We start from the raw sequence: 17407 nt of genomic DNA, 5'->3' as shown, positions 1-17407 counted from the left end.
ATTTACAAAATGCATGCTTTTGCTTTAACATACAGCCAGAACCGAGAGCATTTGTGAGCACATCAACACAGTATAATCACTGTGGTATCTCAAATTAAGAATGGTGTTAAAGCTCACATTCGTACGAAAATCCCATTTGAGAAGCCTAGAGGGTTGTGTTGCGCCGAAGCGCCCCGCCCGCCACCAACGGGCCCGCGCCTGCCCGCGCCGCGCGGAGCTGAGCCGCAGCACCCGCCTGCAGCGGGCCGGGGCGAGCCCGCGCACACGAGCCGCCCGCCGGCCCCCGCGGGGAGCAGCGCGGCCTTGGCGGGGGCGGATCGGACCGGGCCCGGGGCTCCCGGACCGGGCTCAGGGCCCGGGGCTCCCGGTTCAAAGTTCAAGGCCCAGGGCCCGCGGCTCAGGGCCCAAGGTTCAAGGCCCGGGGCCCAGGGCTCCCGGCTCAGGGTCCAAGGTTCAATGCCCAGGGCCTAGGGCCCGGCCTCCAGCCGCCCCTCGCTCTCGGCCAGACGGGCGGCCTGCGCGGCACCGCCCCCGGCTGCTCGGGATCCCCGCCCTGCCCCGCCCCGCGGGAGCCTCCGCGAGCGCCGGGCACCCCCGCCAAGATGTCCGCGCTGAGGGCCACCCGGGTGAGCGGCCGGGGCGCTTGAAGGACACGAGGCCCGGGGGGCCGGGCCGGGGGGAGGCTGGGCGGGCGGCAGGCGGTCCGGTGGCCGAGAAGGGCCGGAGCCCGAGGGAGCGCTGCGGGGCGAGGGGCCGGGAGCTCCGGCGGCCTCAGGGCCGTGGGGCGCGGGCGGCCGCCGCGGGGCGAGCCCGGGTGCCGCAACCGTGACCGGCCCGCTCCCGGCCCTGGCAGCGGAAGGCCGAGGGGCTGCCGCGGAGGGCAGAGCCGCGCAGGGCTGAAATCCGCTCGCTGTCTGCGCGCTATTGTCCGCGATATTATGGCCTTAATCTTCGTGGTGTGAATGGGCGCTGCAATCTGTTGTTCTTCGCCGGAGCTGTTGCACAACCTTGGGGCTCTTCCTGTGCCGAAGGCCGGGCTGGGGAGGCGTTAGGAGAACCCTGTGTATGTCTGGCACCTCCTGCGCCACGGGAACGGTGGAGAGGGCTCCAAGACATCGGGATATTTTACACAATGCATTTCCTTAAACATCCCTAGCTGTACTACTTATGCTAACTTTTAAAAATGTGTGATGTATAGTAATTGTTTTTCTGAAGTACTAACGTTCTGCTATATTGAACCAGCAATAACCCCCAGCTTAAAACTAGAATGTAAAAATTATTCAAACTCAGGTAGTCCCTTGCTTCGCATTTACACAGGCCGCCTTCTGGTCTCTGCACCTCGAGGCATTCGTGAGTCCGAATCACCTGCAGGGCCCTTCCTCAGGACTCCCTGGCAGCCGCCTTGTTTTGCCCAGGAGGGACTGTCCAGAGCGTGGCCGTGGCAGTGGGGGGAGCGGTCCCCATCTGGAGCCCGCTGCTGTTCTGTAGACCCACAGTAATGCTTTAGGGAGGGAAGCAGAGAGTTAGCGGATGCCTACCCTAGGGCGCTGGTATTTCGGGTTCAGCCTCCTGACACGTTACCCCAGCAGCAAACTCCTCTTGACAACTCTTTTCAGTTTTGTCCTGTGTCCTGTGAGGGACAGTCAAGGTTAGTGACCTCAGCTTATTGTTGCCCTGTCTTCTTCTGGGATGTGCAGCTTTTTGAACAAGTTCTGTAGTTCTTCTGGCATTAAGGTAATAAAGATTGCATCACTCCCATGTGTATTCTTATACCCTTTTTCTGACAACAGGTTATTCCAGTGTTGCCACTTTAATGATCATATTTCTGATAGTGACAGAGCTTACGCAGTAGTGCAAGAAAATGCAGTAGGAATTGCATCTGAGCATCACTAGCAGTAGCTTGTCACTGGCAACTGTTCTTCTGAGACAATAGAAGAGTTGACAGAGTAGACAGATGGTCATCTAAATTCTTACACGTAGCAACTCATGATCCTTTGTCACTTGATCATTCATGCAACTTCCAGGTATGAATCCCATCTGTCTAATTCATATTTCTATTTGTGGGGGGAGTGTTGAGTTTTTCCAGAGTAACCTTCAGTGTTGACCTTGCATACTACTCTGGTACAAAACCCACAATAGGTATAAGTCCTCTAGTATAAATTGGACAGCTTCTTTCCTATAGGGTGTCACTCTTAGCGTTAGTTTGAATTCAGTACTTTTTCTAGTGTTGGCAAAACTTTTTGGTGGCAAAGCTACGTATGTGTCTTATCAAGGGCTGCTCCTTTAAAAAAAAAAAAATTACAATCATCTGGCTTTTTTTCAACCTCATTTTGTCTTTTTCCAGATTAAGGTATAAAATGTTCTGAAGGATCGGGGTCTTTCTAGATGTTTGTTGGTATTGTTTGTTTGTTTTACTTTTCTGTGTAAGAGTGGTAGCAGTAACATAGACCTTAGCAAGATGCCATTTTGCAACGTCTGTGGCTTGTGAAAACTTGAGTTATATATTGCCTGCTGGAGAATGCAATCCTGAACTATTAATAAACTGGCCTAACAGTTCAGTATTCAATTATGTCATAGCCTCCCCCTCTGCTATGCCAAGCAGTGGTCTTTCTGCATTTCTTCTCCTTTCAACTGTATAGATGTTTTCAATACCCTCTGGAAATACTTTTTTCACAGTGTTGATACTTATTACTGCCTGTGTTCTTCATGCTTCGTGTGGTGTGACTTTAACCATCTCTGCATAGCATCCGTATTTTTAAGAGCACAGTTACCTACCACAACTTTATTTTGAAGCTACTAGTTGCCTTCCCAGCTATGTAAATTTCCGTAATGTCCTTGTCTTCTAGAGTTTTCAGTAAAATTTCTGTGGTATTTTTGCACTATTATGATTAATTCAGTTTTTTTAATGTTACAAAATAAGTGTCTGATCTGATAGCACTTTTTTTTCTTCCGACATTTTCACATAAGAAAATTAAGAACAAGCTTTTTCTCAGTGTTTAGTCTAATTTGTTTCTGCACAGTACTGATTTCGGTCTTTCTAGAAATTTATCCAATTAAATATTTTTCACTTTTTCCAAACATTTCAGAGATTCGTAACTATTGAAGGATGAGAGTAAAACAACCTTTTAATATCAAATTCAGACATGTTTTTGCACAGTATTTAGGCATTCTGAAAATAGCTGGTTTTGCAGGCACTAAACTTAAAAAAGCAAAGAAAGCACTTACAATGGAAAAGAATAAATTTGTGGTAAGTATTAGGAAGAAAAATAAACTTCAGATAGTCTGCTGAGTTCTATCCTATTTAGTGATTACTGTTATTATACTCCAAGTGACCATGGCACCAGCTTATTAAAGGAAAGCAGACATGAGTCTGGGACATTATCAAAATATTCTGATAGACATTGGTTAATGGGTAGGTTGTTTTTAAAGTCTTGCTAAATCAGCATGTGGGTAAACATTGGCTAGAATATTCACTAGTTGGCGAGAAAATCAGGTTTGATGACTGTGTGTATGAATGAAGGAAATATATATTGCTATGTCTCTGTGAACATAAATTTTTATTACGCTTAATTATTTTTAAATAATCAAATGTGCAGTACTTAAAAGTGGATACAGCAGTTCACTCGTTCTCAGTGCTGTTGAAGCCTGGGATTCCTGGTATAGCTGTCAGTTCATCTGAACGCTGACTGCCACAGGAACAAAACTTCAGGTACCCAAGAATTCTTTTATCACTGCAGTAATTGTATTATACTTGATGTGATATTGTTTCTAAAGAGGAGTTCTACATTTAAGTTGTGCTGCAGTCAGGCTAGTAGCTTTAGGAGACTTGAGCTGTTAAGATCTTACACCTCATGTTCTTTTCCTCTTTAGCAAATGCTTCCAATGATTGCAGGGCATGGATGGAGGTCACATTCTAGTAAACCTGCTCAAAACTTACATGTAGGCAAACCTGGAGTTGGCGTCAACTTTGGTAGGTATTACAGTTTTTGGAAGAAATACAGCAATGAAGGGCAAATTGCAGAGTTAAAAAAAATCCTGTATTGCAGTTCAACATGAATTTAAAATTAATATGTTTAATATAAATAGATTTCTGTTCTTTTAAGGAAAATGTTTGAAAAGCAAAATTGCTTTCTTTCTCAGCTCAGGCAAGTCAGGTATGTCTGTAGCGTGTATAAGATTTTCTTCTTTTTTAAGTCATGTCTGTCAAGCTTTTTTATTGCCAGAGTCTCTTAGCTTTGAATAATTATGTCACATTGCTGTTCACTATGTTAAAGTAACTAAATGTAGTCATAGTTGAACTTGGTTATAAAGAAATGTTACAAAGAATTTCATCCTCATCTTGGCATACTATATACATAAAGCAAACTTAGTGGGTCAGCAGCTAGATGTTTGAAAGTGAATAGCCAGGGTCTTCAGATGACATCTACCTCCTTCTCTTACTCCATTTAATTAGCACAGCATTCTTCTTGTTTCTTTTGGTAATACATTCTATGTTACACAGTCCTCTCTACTCCAGTTTCAATATTTTGTGGATAATTGAATCAGAAGTAAGTAAATGCATTGTAGGTGTTGATGAGGGATCAATTGAGGTTTTTTCCCAGGAGGAAGAGGAAGCTGAGCTTTTTTGCTTCCTGGAGAGGCCCAGGAAGTGGTGGTTTGGGTTGTCCTGAAAGGACACTCTTGTTTTCTCTTTTCTCATAGTCTGACATCTGGCAAAATTAAAGGTAGTAGAGAATTTGTGACCTCTTTTTTTTTTTTTTTAAATAGAACTTACTGATGAACAAAAAGAATTTCAAGCTACTGCTCGTAAATTTGCTGTGGAGGAAATTATGCCTGTTGCTGCACAATATGACAAAACTGGAGAGGTAAATCTACAATAATGTGAGCGAAAAAAATAGACTTTTATGTTAACCTGCATAAAATTTAAAATGTTGATTGTGATGAATCAGAAGATTCTTTTTCCCTGTGTATTTCAGTATCCTTTTCCACTTATAAAACGGGCCTGGGAACTTGGTCTTATGAATTCACACATACCAGAAAGCTGTGGTAAGTAAACATTCTTTTTAGTCTGTAAAATGAAACAAAGAAGAGGCATTAGATGAGATTTATATGTGTAATTATGGATTCTGTATAAACTAAACAGTTGCATACTTGAATAATCTAAATTTAATCAGTAGGCAGGTTGATACATACAAGTGTTACTAGGTGTGGGTGTAATCAGGAGACAAATTAGACAGATTATGATTTAGTAATTTATGTCCAGATTTTCCTGCCCTGATTACAACTGCCTAATGTTCCCCTAGTGCACTGTGTCAGCTGATTAGGCAGAGAAATTAGAAGGTCAGATTTTGTTCCGGTCTCTGACACCGGCTGGAGCAATTTAAGAGTTTATTCCAGAAGGACAGTTTTTCAGTTTAGAGTAGGTGCAGTACAGCAGTGCTTTGGCAGTGTTTAGGCCTATGAGTTACCATGGAAAAAATATAGTGGGTTTTTTTTTTGTTTGGGGTTTTTTTTGCATTTGTATTACCTGAAAAAGTTGTATTACCTGAAAAAGAAGTTAGGGAAGTGTCCATAGCAGACACTTTTTTTTGGAAGACTAATCGGAAGGTATATCTTGTATCAAAAACTTAATACACGAGGTTAAGGAACAAAGAGACCAAAGGAGCAATTGCGAGGGCTAGATTTATTCAGCCACAAATTCTACAAAAACTAAAGTCTGAAATAACTGAACTACTGCAGTGTATAATCACTTGATCATTAAATAAAAAATTACAAGTGGCAAATTGGTCACCATTGCTTTGAAAAGTCTGTAAGGGAGATCTGGGAAAATACATACTAGTAAACCTGATACAGCATGTAAGTTAAGAGCAAGTAGGATGAAGTATGGAAATAGTGGACACAGATAAACATGATGTGCTAGAGAAGGGTTTTTGTGAAAGGAAGTCATGCCTCATAAAATCACTGGAGTTCTCTGAAATAGCTAGTAAGTGTGTGAATAAGGGATGCCTGGTTGATAGACAATGCTTGAACATCCAAAACGAGTTTTAAAAATAATCAGGTTTCATTGTGGAAAAATTAGCAGCACAACCTTGCTGGGTCTTGTGCTATTTGGAATATCTATAAATAAACTGGAAAAGGGGGTCAATACTGAGGGGATAAGAGTTTACTGATAATACTGAGTTATTCAGTGTAGAAAAGATGTGGCTGGTACAAAGAGCTGAAGGGGAAGGTCATGAAACTGAGTGACTGTCAAAATGGCAAATGCAATTCAAAACCGGAAAAGTGATGCACACATGAAGGGAAAAAAGCAATCCAAACTTCACAGAGAAATGGTATGTTCTGAACTAGTTACTGCCTCTCAAAAAAGCTATTTTTGGGTTTATAATATATAGCTCTGTGAATGTCAACATAATACTCAGAAGTGGTCAAAATCATAAAATTTAAGGTCAGTAGGGACCTTTAAGGGAATGAAGAAAAAAGCAGAAGGCATAATTACGGTGCTGCCTGAGTCCAAATTGCAGTTGCCTCTTTAATTCATTGTATACTCAGATCCTTCTATCTCAAAAGAGTATTGTGGAAACAGAAGAGATTCCTAAAAGGATGACAAAGATTATAAAAGATGTATCTTCTCTGTGAGATGTAGCTTCTGTATGAGAAATGACTGAAACGGTGGTGTCATGGAGAGTGTGAAAAGAGACTGATAGTTCACTGTCCCTTTCAATACAACTAGAAAGCATCAAATTAAGTCAGCAGATGGCAGGTTCAGAACAACGAAAGGAGATGGTTCCATATGCAGTGTGTAGTTAATTTGTGAAACTCATTGCCCCTGGATGATATTGATGCTAAAATTTTACATAGATTCAAAAAAGAGACTGGGCAAATTCACAGTAGAAATATCTGTCAAGGGTTAGCATAACAAAGATACCAAAGAGAGGTATCTCTTTGGCTGAGGAAGTCACCTGAAGGCTTGGGAAAATATTTTTGAGGAAGTATAGTTGTGTTGTTACTGTGTTTATATGTACTTCCCAAAGCATTGGCTTCTCTTAGAAACAGATTGCTGAGTTGGTTGTCTGACTAATACGGATATTTTTTTTTTCCCCTGAGTGCTGTGGTAGCTCAGGAGCCCTTTCTCTGCTTCCTAAGAACTCTTAATTCTCAAAAGTATAGTAGTAGAAAAATTAGAGTGGTACATTCTTGCCACTTTGTGCAACCTGTCCCACGTGAATCACACATAAACCCTGGAACTGTGATATGTAATTTTCAAATCACCTGTTACTCTTCTGACAAAACTTTATTTAAAAAGCCTGCATGGGAATGTATAATCAGTCACGGTACACAATCAAAGGTATGTGGGGGAATACGTTTTTATTAATTAATTTGTGTAAATCACTAATATGTTACAATTTAAAGCCATTTTAGTAAGTGAAATATTTCAACTGTAGGTGGTCTTGGCCTTGGCAGTTTCGAAGCATGCCTGATTACAGAAGAGTTAGCTTATGGATGTACAGGGGTTCAAACCGCCATTGAAGCAAATTCCCTAGGGGTAAGTTGTCTTTTCTTATGTCCCTTAAACTAGAATCTGTGCACTTTAAAAGATCGAAATATTTTCTTTCAGCAAATGCCAGTAATCATTGCGGGAAATGAGCATCAGCAGAAAAAGTACTTAGGAAGAATGACAGAGGAACCAATGATGTGTGTAAGTATAACTGCTACACTGTAGAATGTTCTTAACCATAGTAATACTCTTTTCTTAAAAATTTTTTTTTTCTTCACAGTCCCGCCCCCCCCACCGCCCGGAAAACACTGACATGTACTCAAAACTTAGCACATTTTGGTTTGTAAATAAAACAGTGGCATTTACTGAAAGTCAGGGAATAGCTAATGAGATACATTCAGTAAGCAGATAGAAGATATTACTTGCAAAGTCATCCCCATCCCAAGTCACTTATCAAAAATTAATACCTTTTATTTCCCTTTCAAGAGGGGGTGTAGGCGTTTAAGAAAAATACGAGGTTTGTAAGGAGAAACTCAACTTGGATGGGAGTTAAACTCTATTTGTGATGTTAAATATTATATAAGCAGTACTTGTTACATAGAAAGAAGATTCATGTGCAGTGCATTAAAATCTGAACAACTAAGCCTCATAAAATGAAGGACACAGTAAACAAAATGTTACTCAGTGCTTTTATTTTCAGATTTTAAAGATCCTCAGGTTTCACATCAGAGTTTGTGAAGCCTGAGGAAGGTAATGACTTAAGGGTTACAGAATGGTTCTGTTTGATTAAAAGACAATTTTATATTGTATTACGGATTTATAAAGAAAATTCACCTATATATGTGTGGATTCTTGCTCAGTCAGCTGGTGTCCAGGTTTTTGGGTTGGGTTGTTCTGTTGTTTTTTTTTTTATTTAATGTTTTTGGGTTTTATCATTCAGTTCCTTTTACAGATCAGTTTGATGCACATAGTCTGAAATAATTTGTGGTTGCCTAAAAATTGAACTTTTATTCCTCAAGATTTTGCATTTTATTTTCTTTTAGGCTTACTGTGTAACAGAGCCTGGAGCAGGCTCTGATGTGGCTGGTATAAAAACAAAGGCTGAGAAGAAAGGAGATGAATATGTTATTAATGGTCAGAAGATGTGGATCACAAATGGTGGGAAAGCAAACTGGTGTGTTACCTGTTAACTCATGTTATACTTTCTGTTGTTATGTTATATAGTGGCTTCCCTGTCCCCCATCCCAAGTCAAATTCTTTAAAGATCTGTTATAAATGTGAAGGTTCATCATGTTTCAACACACTACACTTTAATCTCTGACCAGTTTATGAGGATAGATATAAGAATGCAGTCTCAGTGCTGTGCAAAGCCTAAAAAGGAAAATGAGCGATGACATGACAACTCCCCACTCAAGAAGACCTCTCGAATCTTGCTGCTACCAAACAAAATTAGTTCTGCTTTTTCTTCAGGGCAGGACAGCAACAGTATGATGTCAGTACTCAAGAGGCTCACGTTACTAGCTACCTTGCTTTGTAGTTGGGGTGATTAAGATCAGTTGCTTCTGATTGTACCAGAAGCCCCTCTCACTTCTAGTGAAGCTAGAAACACTGTTGATTGTGAATTTTATTTTCTGAAGGGAAGACATCTTCTAGCTGTCAAAGAATCCAGATATTGCTGTGGTGTCTATGGAGCATGCTTTACGATATATACCTCTTTCATTGTGTTTTACATCACACTGATTTGCAACACACAAATTCTTCTTAATTCAAGTGGAAAAACTTTATACATTTATCCAAAAGCTGGTTTTCTTGGATAAATTCATAAATTTTATGAAATCTTGAATATTTGAAACTTCCTCTCTCTCGTTCCTTCTCAGTTTATTTTTGGGAGGGGCAAAAAAAAAAGGTTGTTAACTTACAGATAGAATTTAGTATATGGCAGAAACGCACATAAAAACATCTAAAATGTTAGTTAAACAAGTATCTGGTTGTTAATTGTGAGGATAAACAGCATCCTTCTTCTTTATTTTACATTAGGTATTTTTTGCTGGCTCGTTCCAATCCAGATCCAAAAGCTCCTGCAGGCAAAGCCTTTACTGGATTCATTGTGGAAGCAGATAGCCCTGGAATCCAAATTGGGAGAAAGGTGAAGACTGTATCCCTTGACAAGCGAGAAATTACTGTTCAGTTCTAAACCAATAATGGAACAAATTACCATTAAAGAAGAAAGACTGTTATGCAACTGAACATTTTCATATGCTCATGTACAATGGTCTTTTCATATTCACAACATACAGAAACTAATCATAAGACATACTTAATTATGATGCTATTAATTCAGTAAGGAATTATTCAGAATGGTGTAAAGTAAGTTGACTTTGAACAGCTGCAAAAGAATCTTTGAGAACTATTTTATTGACAAGTGCCAATAAATGAGAAGTAGTATGCCATGGAAGGATAAGAAGCAAGTTGGACAACTTTAACCACAAATACACAGAGTGAGCTTTAATTTTAGCTATTGCTGGTCGAGGACAAGGCATTGGAGACACTGCTGCTACTTCTCTCTTTAAAAATAATTTTTTTAAAAGTACTATTTTTAGTACTATGCAAAACTGGATCTTGAACATTTGGAAAGGAATCTGAAAACTTGTAAAGCTCATTTATTTCATTATTTACTTGTAGTACACCTGTACTGCCTGCATATTAGATTCTTTACTTTTTCCACTTCCATCTCAACGGATAGAGTTGAACTAGAGAAAGACAACAAGACTGATTACAGCTACAGAACTGATTTCATATAAGCAGAAGGTTAACTGCCCATCTTAGACAAATAAGGGCATGCTGGTCTGCAAGTGCAAAACTAGTATTTGTTGCTATGTGGTAGTTTTTAGATGAAGTGTTTGGGGGGAAAAAGCATACTTTATGCTTTGAGTAAACTAAAGAATGAAAATGTATTGTACCTTTGAATAACCCAGTGTACTTGCACCTCTGTAAATTTCCCATTTCAGGAAATGAATATGGGTCAACGCTGCTCAGATACAAGAGGTATTGTCTTTGAAGATGTGAGAGTCCCAAAAGAAAATGTATTAATAGCTGAGGGAGCTGGCTTTAAAATCGCAATGGGAGCTTTTGATAAGACCAGACCACCCGTAAGTATCAGAAATAAAATTTATAAAATACAGCAGGAATTTCTGATCTTTTATTTTGTGCTGTATTCAATTCAGGTAGCAGCTGGTGCTGTTGGATTAGCAAAAAGAGCACTTGATGAAGCCACTAGATACGCCTTGGAGAGAAAAACCTTTGGGAAAGCAATTGTTGAAGTAAGTGGGGGGGGGTTGGGGGGGGGGTAGAGAGAGAGAGACTATAAATAAAAGGTATGTTTTCACACCACATGTACTACTACTGATTTTTTCAAGGTTATTTCTTGATTTTTTTAGTTCCTTAATTTTTATATTATATCTCTGCCATTTTTGCGTTTCCAAGTATGTAGGTCAGCACCATTTCAGTAAGCTAATCTATGTGGTATCTTCAGGCATTTTTCTGTAGTTTATCATTGGTGATAATAGTAAAAGCAGAAAGTAAACTCTGCCCAAAAACCTGAAACCCGTGTACTATCAGGACATACTTAAGTTCTTCAGTGCTACTAAACAGGGATTTTCAGGAAAGGAAAAAACCTCTGAGGTATGTGAAACAAGACACACAGTATTAACAGTAATAGAATACATTGCCAATCACACCGCTTACCAGTTTTAAAGAAGTATGAATAAACAGCAAGGCAAATATCAATCTCATAAATAGTAAAGAAGAAATGTATAATTCAGTATTTAATCCCTGTGACTAAATGGATTTGAGAATTAAAAACTTTAAAGTCTAATTCAACATACAATTACAAGAGCCTCATCTATATTCTGTAGAGCTCCTCTAGCACAATTTATGGAGTTTGTTGAAGAGAACACTGTATTAAGAAGATGATGGTTTTCTTAGATGTCACAGAATTTTAAGCGGGCAGTGTTAACCTCGTTTCTTTCATCATTGACAGCACCAAGCAGTATCTTTCTTGCTTGCTGAAATGGCGATGAAAGTGGAGCTGGCGAGGTTGGCTTACCAGAGAGCTGCATGGGAAGTCGATGCTGGTCGCAGGAACACCTACTATGCTTCCATTGCAAAGGCATTTGCTGGTGACATTGCAAACCAAGTTGCTACAGATGCAGTACAGATTTTTGGGGGAAATGGATTTAATACTGAATATCCTGTAGAAAAACTAATGAGAGATGCTAAAATCTACCAGGTAAGTAAAAGAGAGAGTGATCTTTATAGTAATGGATAAATTTTATATGAAAGAAACTAATGGCTACTTATTTCAAATCGTGATGTACACATATGAAAAAAAAGTTTTTAGAATGAAAGCAATAATCCTTCAGTTTAAAGAAAGAGTTATTCAAATCAGGCATCTTCGTGCATATAAGTGTCATTGCACTGGACCAACAACTGAACCCACATAAGAGAAATAAATTATGTTTTTTCTTTTTTTTCCCCCAATGTGGTAACTCTTTGAAGTTCTTGGACTCAGTTTTGAAGCTTTTGAACTCTCAGAAAAAAAACACCGTAGAAAAAACCTGATCAAAATACCAATGCTTGCTTTGGTATTCTGTGAGTTTATATATAATGCTGTTCTTGAAAACCTTCAGTGATGGAAATTCTCTGACCTTCCATATGTATCCTGGACTGGTGCCTGCCCGTAGTTTAGCTTTCCTTCAGCCTGAACACTTAAGCAGCTTCTTCACCCTTTTCTTTATGTTGTGGGGTTTTTTTGTTTGATTGGGGTTTTTGGCAGGGTTTTTGTTGTTTTTCTTTTTTTTTCCTTTCTGTTTCCAGACTCTTCCTCATTTGTTGCTGTGCTCTAAACCTTCTCTTTGAAACTTTGTTATCATAAGCTGGGTAGAACACTTTGGTTGAGATATCACCAGTATTGAGTATCATGGAATTATTTATCTTGCATATGTTGTATTAAGGGAAGTGTGACACCATCTGGAATGATTAGTCCTTTTTTTTAACAACAAAACCTTCTCATATTTACTCATGTTTAGCCCATAGCCACCTGTAATCCCCAGGTTCTTTTCTGCAGTGTTACTGCCAAGAAATTACTCCATGTCATGTCACAATTCTTCTATTAGCATATACTATGCTACAGTTCTTTATTCAGCAAGAATATTTTAAATGTGTTCAGCAAAACCAGTAATCTTTATTGACATTATGACATTTTGTGACATTATTAGTGACTGGATAAAACAGATCAAAATAGATGATATCAAGAGATGCATGCAGACCATGACCTGTAGTGTAGTTAGCTATAACAGCTGTCATTCTTAAGATTCTAGGTAGTTAATATTTCTCTTACAGCTGACTTTAAAATGAAAACTATTGTTCTCACTAGCCAAAATTTATTTTTCTCTATTTAAGGAAAGACAACCACTATTTTGGAATCTAAAGGTTCTTAGAACTAATTGCACTTCTGTGAGTGAGGAAATAAATGATTAATTGGACTTTATTATGATTGGCCTTTTTTCCTGTCAGGTTGCATGCTTTTCTAGAGAAAGGTGCTGTGAGAGTTAGAACTTTATTTGAAAGCCGAGATTGATTTTTCAGGATCCCAGTTATGTAGATTTTCCATTACACTGATCCATCACAAATGCATGGCTAAGTAGACTTTTTTTTCAATTGTTCAGATTAATCAGATTTAGTATTAATTTTTTTTGTGTTCTTCTGTTCCACTTCATCCGCAAAATAATTCAGGAAAGGCTTTTGTCTTTACAATTATTTTGTCCATGCCTCTTGATTATACCTTACACTTCACTGTGCTTAACTGTATTGCTGCCCAATTCCAGATGGTATATGCTTTTGGCCATAGGTTTCATGTACAAAAACTTGGGTTTCCAACTTTTCTTCCATATATTTGATCTTTTTCAGTATTACAGTTTTATAATACTGTGTTCACTGGTAACATTTTTACATGTCCTTACTCTGCGCTAGGTTTGTTCGGCTACAAGTCTAGGCTACTCTGGTAGAAACTCTAACTTAGTTTCCTTTCTCAAATTTGGAAAACTTCCCTTCTTTAATTGTCAGCGATTCTTGAAAGTATTTCCATCAACTTATAAACCAGAACCTTTTTTGTAATTACTTAAGAAGATTGTGAGTTTTGATGTCTTTACACTTGAATTCCATGGCTGTCTCCATCAGCAAGTAATTCAGTGCAATAGGAGCAGGTTGCAGGTTGCAAGAACAGCTGCTGAGGCCCCGACAGCTACACCAGAAGCAGTTTGGGCAGGCTGAGTTCAGAGCAAGCCTCCCTGGTCCCTTGAACTGTGCATCCCCCATACACCTGGATTTGTAAGGATCCAGTTGTAGGCCTGGACCATTATGTCTTCACTAGGGATTGGTGGGTAGTTGGTATATAAAGCGGAGCTTCCATTTCAGTTTGCTCCAAAAGGCACCGACTGCTTTATGAACTGGATTGACATGGGGTAAGCAGCAGCAGTCAGAGAATTCCCTTTGGGAATGAGCAATTTCTTCTGAACAAAAACCCTATTGTGAACACAGGTTATAGCATCTTTACTTTCAGAAAGCTTTGTAAGGTTCTTGGGAAGATTATTCCTATAAGTGAATGAGAAAGTGAATTTGCATGAATTTGAGCAATTTGCCAAACCAAGTTCTGGCAGAACTGGGAGCTGAAACACTTAAACCCCTAAATGATGTTGCCTCAGGGCCTCACATATCATTGCAGTGTAGCTGTGGGGCGTGTGGCCTCCTTCAGCATTAGAGCTTCATAGATGCTGTCTATCTTTGACTTTGCTGCCAGGAAACAAACCGAACAGAGGGATAATGCAGACTGTTTCTAGCAGAAAATGCAATACGTGATTGTGTGAGCTGGCACAGGCAGGACACAGCAACAACCACAAAACTACGGATGAAATGCAAAGAGTAAATTTATTCTCGTTACCTTGCGACCGGGGGATCTGCACAGCAGCACCCGGGCAGAGGCACGCGGGCGGGGACACAGGTGCAGCAGAGCTCGGTCCTTACTGCCCAGAAAGAGAAGGAAGAAAAGGATCTTGAACCCACTGCTTTTGCCTGTGTATGTCAGGGATTTTTGCAGGTGTACTTTTCCACTGTGCTTTGATCTTTCCCACAGCAGGGCAGGAATCTCCAGGGTGTTCAATACGGTGCCTCTCAGTCTATCACAGGCCTCTGTATCTGTACGCAGACGTTCTACCCATCAAGCACACAAAGCTAAACAACAATTAGTGCGGTATATGTGGTTTTTGACACCCCAGCTGCAAGTCCTCCTTTCCAGTCTTAGTGTTCCCACAGTGATTAAAAAACCAAAACAGCAGACAAAACTGTATGGCAGAGAGTACTAGTTAACAAGAGGCAATGGAAATAAATGGATCAAAGGGAACGAACATTGGGCATGACCTTGGAAGGCTAGTCAAAGAAAATACACTTTCAGCACAAGTCACCTCCTTCCCTCCACCTATTGCTTTAAATCCTACTTTGTAAAACCTAAATAATGTATTTTCTTTCTCAGATAAATTTTCCTCATCTTTCTTCACCCACCATATCTGTTTATTTTCATGAGAACCTTACTGAGTTTAGATAAGAGCACCTGAGAGAACAAGATTGTCTCCCAGTATCTTTTATGTCATTTATTCAGTTTAGCCCACTGTAGTTACTCTGTCACCCTGGAATTTGCTCTGTTTTCTCTGTCTTTCTAATCCACACAGGATTAGTGCCATGAGGGTTTTAAAGTGTAGATCTGTTAAAACGTTTTAAAAAATCATTAGCTAACATTATTGCAATTCTTCTTTTCAGATTTATGAGGGAACTGCTCAGATTCAAAGGATGATCATAGCTCGTGAACATGTTGCCAAATTTAAGGCTTAAAGAAATGTATAAAGTGTGGCGCTGCTGTAGTGTTCTCTGTTCTCACAGAAGAGGATTTTACTGCATTTCTCAATAGAATTACAAAGGTATGGTGGAAAGAAAAGCCATTCAGAATCTTTTTATTCTGTACATTAACAAAGCTGGTATTTTCTAAATGTTCTGAATTCCGAAGTGATTGGTTGTTCAAATAGAAAATGGGCAAGAAATGAGAACCTCACAATGCAATGTTTTCTCACTATAAAATTAGATATCAGAATGTTATTTCTGAGCCATTGGTGCCTTCTAATAAATTTTTTTTAAGACAACCGTGTTTGTTTTTTATTCATTTTGCTTGTCACATCACTTAAATTGTGTTTTGGGTAAGCTGTCCAGTGTCTGAAATACGGGAATAGCTGTACTTTAGTTCCCACTGTGCTGCTGCCCCAGCAGCTGAACAGCCTTTCCCGTTCAGCATTGCTGTTGGTTGCACGTCTGTCTGTTCTGAGGATTGGACGCTCCAACAGAACAGTGTCAGCTTGAGAGAATGTGCCCTTCTGCACTGTTGCACACTTAAGTAAGTAAATGTTCAATTAGGATGATTCACTTCAAATGAGTCTGTAGCTTCTCCTTAATAAAGACTTAGGAGATCGTGTTTATTTCAAATCCAGTATATTTAAACCTCTTACTCCTTTCCATCAGTGTATTTACTTACCTGTGCTTGCAGAAAGAACAGCTGAGAAGAAGGAATTGTTGAGAGATTTATTTTTTTTTAACCTTGGATAGCCCCTTCTTGGCTGTGCTGGCAGAAGAGACAGTCCCTGGACTCCTTGAACGAATCACTCTGCAGGTTACGGCCTCACCAGCACAGTACTGTGTCCAGTTTTATATCCCCAGCACAAGATACAGACTTAACAGGAGGGAATCCAGCCTAGGGCCACAGAGAGGATGAAGGGTCTGGAGCATCTGTCACGTCTCTTGCCTGGATGAGAGGAGGCTCGGGGTGGTCTTGTGTATGTACATAAATACCTGATGGGGTGCAGCGCAGTGGGGAGGGTCAGGACGAGAGGCAATGGGCACAAATTAAAACATGTGAAATTCTGCTGGAACACAAGAAAACACTTCTTTTTATTGTGAGGGATGTCGTACACTGGCAGCGGCTGTGGGATCCCATCTGTGGAGACACTCAGAACACAACTGAACACAGTCCTGGACAACCTGCTCCAGCTGACCCTGCTTGGGCAGGTGGGTTGCACTCAATGATCTCAAGAAGCCCTTCAAACCTCAACGGTTCTGTGAATTCATTTGCAATTTCTTACCAAAATGCCCTTGCCTCGCTGTGGCCTCTTTCATCCGTCATCTGAATTTAGTGCTGGATGGTACAATTACTGTCATCAGTGTCAGTTTTGCAGTGCTTAATGACTATAAATCACCAACTTATTTACCTGCAGGTAGACTAAAAATGCAACATCCTTGCTAAGTATTTGATATATATTAAAAACAAGCTTATTGTTGACTGTTCTATGTGAGGCAGCATTATACAGGATATTCCTTGTAGAGTCAGAATGGTTGCTCCTCCCTGGCACGGGTCTGTGGGGAACATGTGCCAGCATCGTGCTGGTAATCAATAGCATAATCATCCTAGATGGTTTTAATTAGGAAGCAAAGGGGTTTTTTTTGAACAAAGGGGCAGTTATCCTTACCCACTCTGTGGCTAAATTTGCTTTTCCATAGAACTGAGGTAACAGAAGGAAACAAGCTGTTTCTAAACGTTGGCCTGTCGGCTGTGGTGCAGGGAAGCGCACAGCTGGAGTCCGTGTTGGATCTGCTCCCTCCTGAGAACCCTGCGGCAAGCCCGAGCGCCTTCGTACGCACCCCAGGCTCGGAGCGGCCCCTCCGCGGGCTCCCGGGCGCCGTGCGGCACCGGCCCTGCAGCACTGACGGCGGCGGCCGGCTGGGGTCCTCGGGCGGGGCCGGGCCGGGCCGCTCGGCGCG

The 17407-nt window shown here is 40.5% G+C and overlaps 1 protein-coding gene and 1 long non-coding RNA gene across 2 annotated transcripts; one reads left to right on the top strand and one right to left on the bottom strand.

Moving 5' to 3' along the window:
• Nucleotides 1-243: 243 nt before the first annotated feature.
• ACADM (acyl-CoA dehydrogenase medium chain) lies at nucleotides 244-15741 on the top strand. Its single transcript, XM_074831721.1, has 12 exons — nucleotides 244-626; nucleotides 3871-3970; nucleotides 4768-4865; nucleotides 4977-5046; nucleotides 7443-7543; nucleotides 7616-7696; nucleotides 8539-8669; nucleotides 9533-9641; nucleotides 10504-10644; nucleotides 10720-10815; nucleotides 11535-11783; nucleotides 15365-15741. The coding sequence occupies exons 1-12, from the start codon at nucleotides 603-605 to the stop codon at nucleotides 15434-15436; spliced, it is 1272 nt and encodes a 423-aa protein (XP_074687822.1). The 5' UTR covers nucleotides 244-602; the 3' UTR covers nucleotides 15437-15741.
• On the bottom strand, nucleotides 14461-17353 carry LOC141926277 (uncharacterized). Its single transcript, XR_012624087.1, has 2 exons — nucleotides 16128-17353; nucleotides 14461-14782 (listed from the first exon to the last, which is right to left on the bottom strand). It is a non-coding gene; the product is annotated as an uncharacterized LOC141926277 (long non-coding RNA).
• Between the last annotated feature and the right edge of the window lie 54 nt (nucleotides 17354-17407).

The sequence above is a fragment of the Strix aluco genome, chromosome 8, assembly GCF_031877795.1.
Source record: "Strix aluco isolate bStrAlu1 chromosome 8, bStrAlu1.hap1, whole genome shotgun sequence".
Classification (NCBI taxonomy): domain Eukaryota; kingdom Metazoa; phylum Chordata; class Aves; order Strigiformes; family Strigidae; genus Strix; species Strix aluco.
The sequence above is the reverse complement of the archived record's forward strand: the minus strand, read 5'-3'. Positions and strand labels throughout refer to the sequence as shown.